A 6813-nucleotide genomic window follows, 5' to 3' on the forward strand; every position below is an offset into this window, starting at 1 on the left:
ATGTAATGTTTTTATATCTTGGATTTGTTATATATGTTTAAGCTATATGACCAAAATATTCCGTTACTTTTGATGTAAACTTTTATCTTAAATTTTAATGTATTATGCTAGAGGGAAATTGTATTATGATGTAAACATACATTGTCTTATTTTATAAGTCTTCTTGACAATTGCTTAAGAGTATTAGCAAGATTAATTGACACAATTCTGTATCTAAGGCTTTTGCCTACTACAGATGTAATGGAATAAGAAATAATAATAATAATTTCTCATGATCATCAATCACTGTATGGAAAATTAAATATCCTATTTTCTTTCATGCAGATTCACTGCAACTGAATATAAATAAAGCAATATGTAACAATTCTTTTTTCATTTCTGTATATGGCCGATATACGAGTATAACACTGTGAAGAGCTGCCACAGTGTATATATATCAAGAGTTTATGTTGTACTGGCAATATGCAAGTATTCATAACTGCTTGAAAACTATTCTTATGCTGTCACAGGCATGGCCTATAATGTGTACCAATTCCACAAGAGAATACGTTTCGATAAGGAGGCAAAGTTTCTACGGAACCTGTGAAGCGTGATAACCGCTAGGACGACGAAGATTATCAGCCAAGCTGTCTCAGCAAATTTTACATGAACGTTGGATTTTATGTCTTGGTCACCTGCTGAATGGTGATGAAAACTAAAAAAATAAATGATTCTGCTGATAAACGTTACATTTTCCTCACGAATTCAAGGCTTCCGACTGACTGAAATTTCCATGACTGTTGAGAAGTACTAGCCTTTGGCACGTTCTGGAGATATACTACCATACAATACACTTTCATCTTACTCCTGAATATATCTTTAAAACTTACTTTCTTGTACTGAATTCATTCTTTTGAGATACACAATCAGCAATTAAACACGGCACTAAACATATAACCTCTTTCCACCATTCTTAATTAACACAGTGGTGACGTTTCTTTACGTTAACGAAATTTCCTGATCAACAATAACATTATTTTAATTATGATTTAGATGTATAAAATATCCGATTTTTAATAACTTACATACATGTTCATCTCGAAAGAATACATTTTGGAACCAAGATTCAGCAAAATTTTTGCATAAAATAGGCCTGAGATCGAAAACAGAAAATTCATTTACCTGGAAAACATGGTCATGTGCGCATTCTGTGACCACTGACGGCGGGTATTTGAAACTTAACCTAACGCGTACTGTTGTGGTCCCATACATAATCTATGACAAGCATGACGAGTCTCCCATGACTTTCGAAGGATTATGGTAGGGAGACAAGAATCTTAATTCGGTCCACTTTATTTTTTTTTAATGCTAGTGGGGTGGGTCTAAGTCCCTTGTACTGCGGCCACTTCTGGCCTATTGTACCAGCCCAAGATGATAGGCGAGGGTGATTGTGGAGCAATTGGTGGAATTAAGATTGGCAGGGGAAACCGAAGTACTCACAGAAAACCTGTCCTAGCGCTACTTTCTCCACCACAAATCCTGGTTGACCAGAGCCGGGATCGAACCCGGGCCACTGTGGTGGGAAGCCAGCGACTAACTGCTTGAGCTATGGCGCAGCCCAATTCGGTCCACTTGGTTTGTCTCAAAAATGAAACCATGTCCATAACCTGAGGTCAATAACGTTGGGTACTCCTTTAGTGTACCATTAACATTCCAACTTGGAACTTTCGATTAATGAAATTTAGGAGCTAATTTTTATGAATGCAACTAACAAATACAGCATGGTGCAGGGAGTAAAAAGAGAGGAAAAGTGGCTTTCTACCTGCTTCAGGCTAGTTTCTTGCTTGGCTCACTCAACCCTTAAAATGGATGTGATATATTCCTCTGAAATGTCAGCTGACTGGACTACATGATGTTATACCCCACAACATAGAACTCTTCAAAACCACTGCTGTGAAAATGTCACATTCTACAAGTGGCTTAGGAATATGTTAGTTCAAATACATCAGTGGTGTTCAATCTTACATAACCCATTTGTTCACAGGAACGGAGCTGACAGAAACAATAACTGATTGAGCTCAATGGTATTCCATATTTAAAATTGAGTTTATCTTCAATGATGCAGCTGAAACAGCTCTTTATTTCTCTTCTAAACAGAAGGAACTTGTTTCACAAATAATTTTACAAAATATGGCACACTGTAAAAGTACTCTAAAATAAAACAGACACTCATATACAATCACTACACAGAAATTTAACTCAACTACCTGACAAGGGGCCATGCCATAAAATGAATATTTCTACCCCTTGTCCATGCAACTCAATGTCTTGTTCTTTCAATCTTTGTTTCACTGCTGTTTCCATCCCCCACCTGAAGTCAGTTAATCTATTTCTAGAGCTGGAGCAACAGCAAAAAGGGCCAGATATAAAACTGATGAAAACATCAAAACATCAGTGACACAATGATTAAAGAAATGGGAAAACCTCTTTACAAATAAAAGACAGAATAATTCATCCCATCGTTAAGTATCTCAGTCTCCATTGAGACTATGAAGAGAGGTAATTTACAAGTTACATAATAATGTTGCACAAGTATTAACCTCTCTGAAAATACTTGCTTCTTTTATAGCATACATACATAGATACATTCCTCAGATCCAGAATATGGTATGAAACAGCAGGTATTGCAATAAGTCATAACATGTATAAAGATATAGTACATACACCGAATGCAAAAATATCATGATTATAAGACAACTGTATAAAATAGAGGCCTTATTGTAGATTAAAACCATATATAACATCATTCGTTCATCAACACACTAAAATGAGAGTGTATTTCAATTGTGCCTTTCCATTTACAGTGCCAATGATATATGGGAGCCTGAACAGCTTAGTCAGTATAGTGGCTAGGCAATGGACAGCTGAGGAATCGGGGTTTGAGTCTCAGCAGGGAAAAGAGATTTTTCTCTTCTCCAGAACATCTAGACCAGCTCTGGGGCCCACCCAGCCTCCTGTACAATCTCCCCAGAGGTGAAGTATTCATAGCATGAAGCTGAGGTCAAATACTTTGCTCCCTCCTACACCTTCCTGGTATGGTGCTTAATTAGTTAAAGCTCAGGGGTAGCTTCACCTCTACCTAAGCCGACAATACAGTAAGATAAATTATTCAAGATTCTGATAAGAGCACAAAATGTCCTCTTCTAGAAGCAAGTAAGGTTGGAAACTGGTTATGAAGATGGTTCTTGCATCCTGTATTAACACTGTTTATAGATTAATTTGAATATGCTCCTGGTTATTCAAGATAAAATTCACTAAAGAAGATACTCTCATGTGTATGAGTAATTAGAAATGGTGTGTAGATTGGTGAATGTATTTATTGATCACTTACAGGTCGTAACCACAAACAACTATAACACTATCACTATATCCACATTTTACAGCTCAACAGAGCACACAGTCTAGTGTTCTCAGTCTGTTACTAGACGTTCCCTGGTAATGGCTCCAACAACGGCTATTCCTCTGCCTCTGGCTCAAATCCTCCTTCACAGACTCTGGTATAGAACTGACCCTCAACTGACTAAGCTCCAAACCTCCCAGTTATAACATTTCAGCACAGACTACATAGGAAACACAGTTCTTCTACTGTTGCGTGTTACCTAGCAACAGCCACTGTTTACAGAGTCATTGCCTAGCAATGGGTCTATACACCACAATATACACAGTATTTGTATACGTGAGGAGAATCTCTAATGTCTTGAATATACTTTGACGTGAAATTTCAGATTTGGCACCAATCACAATTCTAATATTCTCTTTCACTCTTCTGGTTCTAGGTAGGGACCAGTGATGTGCTCTAGTGAACATGATAATGAACCTTCGGGTTCAAGGAAATGCTGAGAATTGTTCAAGTGGCTGAGCAACTGCTGGCTTCTCTATAAGGAATCAGCTCTATGTAGCTAGTTAGTTAGTTACTTAATTAGTAAGTAAGTCAGTCAGACTATGCATTTTTCATCCCACATTCTCATAGCCCTTGATTTGATCTCCCTAACAATATTCAATGCTCTCTGCATTATCATCCGAAAATAAAAACATATTTCATACACATGCATATATATTAGGCAGTTTTATTGCTTTCAATCTGCCAGTGACTTTTTGTGGCTGTATATGGTCTTCACAGTTCAATTCCTTATGTCACCATGCTTTCTCCCTTTAACATTACATTGTATTCTGAGGTAGGAATACCACATCAACAGGCCAAACATGGTGATTCCTCCTGTTAAACAGTGTTCCCAGTAAATAAAGAAAATTTAATGAATCTGGCTTCATATTTCACAAAACAGAGCTGCGATGTCCATCGCCAAACGACGGAGACCCACATCTTCGAGGTTCATTATAATAGCAACAGTGACCCCACATGGAACACAGACGTCACTACTCTGGGGAACCACAGACTCAAGAGAAGAAAACACTGACAGAGAGTTCGGAACTGAGGGTGTGTGGTGTGCCAATTCACTGTCCAAAGGTATGGCAGTGGGATAAGATACTTTATTTGGAACCACCAACAGAACGCTAGAAGCACCAACAGCACCACCGGTGTGCCCCACAGCAAATGCCTGAACATCACCACCTCCATATTCTTGGCGTGACGGAACAACCACCCAGCCCATACCATAACCGTCACCACGTCCCCAATTCCTCGTTGTTCCTGGCTGCACACTCCACATAGCCTGCAATGACTCAGGTAATCAGGAGGGTACGACTTGTTCTTCAACAGAATGGAATGGAATTTTCAGACATGTTTTATAAAGTCACACATTCAAATCGACATTTCATTACAGTACAGCCCCCAAAAATTCCTCAAGCAGTTAAGACATCAACTTCTCATCACAGACACATAGGTGCAAAAGCAGGGCAGACCACATGATTTACAAAATGTGCGGCTTATGTTTAGGCAATATTTTGCAGACTGCAAACCAACATGAGTGCTATGCACCACAGCAGCTGAGCACACAGAATTTGGCATGAGCATAGATTATAAACCTACCTACAAATCATTACTGCACTCTGGAATGTGACACCGTTCAGCCTGGTTCACACAATTTTGGAGGAATATACTGCCTCCATCTTCAGGGTTGATAAATAAGCCAAGCAAAGAGATGGTATGGCTACAGGGAAGACAGATCCAGAAACAGAGTCCTAAGCAGACCAACAGGCATAAGGGAAGTAGTGTGAGCGAGTGGCCATTACTGAACACACTGACTTTAAACAAGGAACATTATGGAGGGCTTGATCAAAAAGTGAGGGAAAAATAGTGGCTAAAGTGAGTCAGTGATGGAAAGGAACCCAGGGCTATGCTTCTCGTTCCATCTTCCCTACCTCCGTATTAGATCTTCCTCTGGGCTCTCTCTTCAAAACCTGTTCCTCCAAAAGACTGATACAATTCTACCAGATCATATAGCATCATATCACAAAAGACACTAATCTTCATTGGCACTCCTGTGGCAACCTCGAATCACATACCCTTACAAAATAGTCATGAAACATTTTTACATCAAAAATTGAAAACACAGTGACTGAGTAGAACTGTGACATCATGCCTAATAACTTCCCAATACTGGAAATGTGTGTAAATGAAAACTACACATATAAATAGATCATTACGTCGTTAAATATTACTTATTTTTAACATCTGATAGGCTATACTGAGAGATGAAAGAATTCAAGGTAAAGAAAATTAAGAACTGAAAACAAAACGCATCATGTTAGACTGTGGATCCTCTGCACTGAGACACCCTGTTGTCTTGTACACATATACCAACATTTCTGAGGAACATGCTGCCTCCATCTTCAGGGTTGAAGCGTGTATGGTGGGGAAACGGATGGATAACATATACAAGGAAGGTATTCCCTCAGATATATGGGGAGAGGGGCCAGAGCACAATCTGACTGGGTCCATACACCCAAACCAATTCTTCACCCTAAACAGTTCAACCTGAGGCAGCATAAATCCCGCAGACATTGGTACCTGTCTACTAGTTATACAGTGTCACAACTCAGAAAATGAGAATGTACACAATCAGTACTGTGAAGACCACAAAACTTAGAAACACGTCATAACAGTGATATGTGGACTTTATCCATTGTCCTGGTTTTTAAGATAAATAAAAACACGTTTCGGAAACTGGATCTGTTTCCCTCCTCAGGTGAAGGAAAAAGGAAAACACCTATTCACTTGGGTCCCTTAGAAAGAGCTAGCCTCAATCACTGGACAAACCAATGTCACAAAACATGAAGATTATAAACACCTGAAACCAGGCTAAGTCCATGAGAGCTAATAAGAAAAATATCCATGACAAATTGTAGCAAACACTTACAAGCGAGGAACCAGGATAGATAGATCTGTAGAAATTTATGCCACGAAACTAAACTCATAACCAGGTCCATGACCCCACGGCATGGAATAGAAAGAAGAACTAGTAACAAAAACTAATAGTGTTAAACCAGCGTCAACAATGGAGTAAATCATGTCTATCTAATTTAGAACTTAATAGAAATAAACAAAAGCATATATCATACTCGTATCATACAGATCTTCTATGTGAATTGGTGACTTCATTGCTGATAATGGGGATCCAAATGGGAGAAAAGTCCAAACTGGGTTGGCTAATTGGGTTGGCCGAGCATGCCATATGGGCCGCTTCCTTGTATTTCCTATACCTCATGTGGCTTTCAATATCCAAAATCTTAGCTTCATCCCAGCCTACCCTATGTCCCTCTTCATAGGCATGTTGAGCTAGTTTAGATTTTTCTAGAAGACCTTCTTTTAGGTTA

General features: G+C 38.9%; 1 protein-coding gene across 3 annotated transcripts in view; it reads right to left on the bottom strand.

The window, feature by feature from the left end:
- Positions 1-2604: 2604 nt before the first annotated feature.
- The window catches only part of LOC111872421 (serine beta-lactamase-like protein LACTB, mitochondrial), a 17872-nt gene continuing 13663 nt past the window's right edge, over positions 2605-6813 (bottom strand). The window contains exons 7-8 of one of the 3 annotated variants that reach the window (XR_004513904.1): positions 5027-6102; positions 4622-4709 (exon numbers count right to left, since the gene is read on the bottom strand). Coding sequence is in view for 2 of the 3 variants with exons in the window: in XM_023866323.2 (XP_023722091.1) it covers positions 4305-4709 (405 nt within the window). In the remaining variant the exon portion in view is untranslated. Of the gene's footprint in view, positions 4748-5026; positions 6103-6813 lie in introns of all 3 variants that reach the window. The other 2 variants (XM_023866324.2, XM_023866323.2) reach the window with 2 other exon arrangements.

This window comes from Cryptotermes secundus, unplaced genomic scaffold (assembly GCF_002891405.2).
Source record: "Cryptotermes secundus unplaced genomic scaffold, Csec_1.0 scaffold247, whole genome shotgun sequence".
In the NCBI taxonomy this organism is placed as follows: domain Eukaryota; kingdom Metazoa; phylum Arthropoda; class Insecta; order Blattodea; family Kalotermitidae; genus Cryptotermes; species Cryptotermes secundus.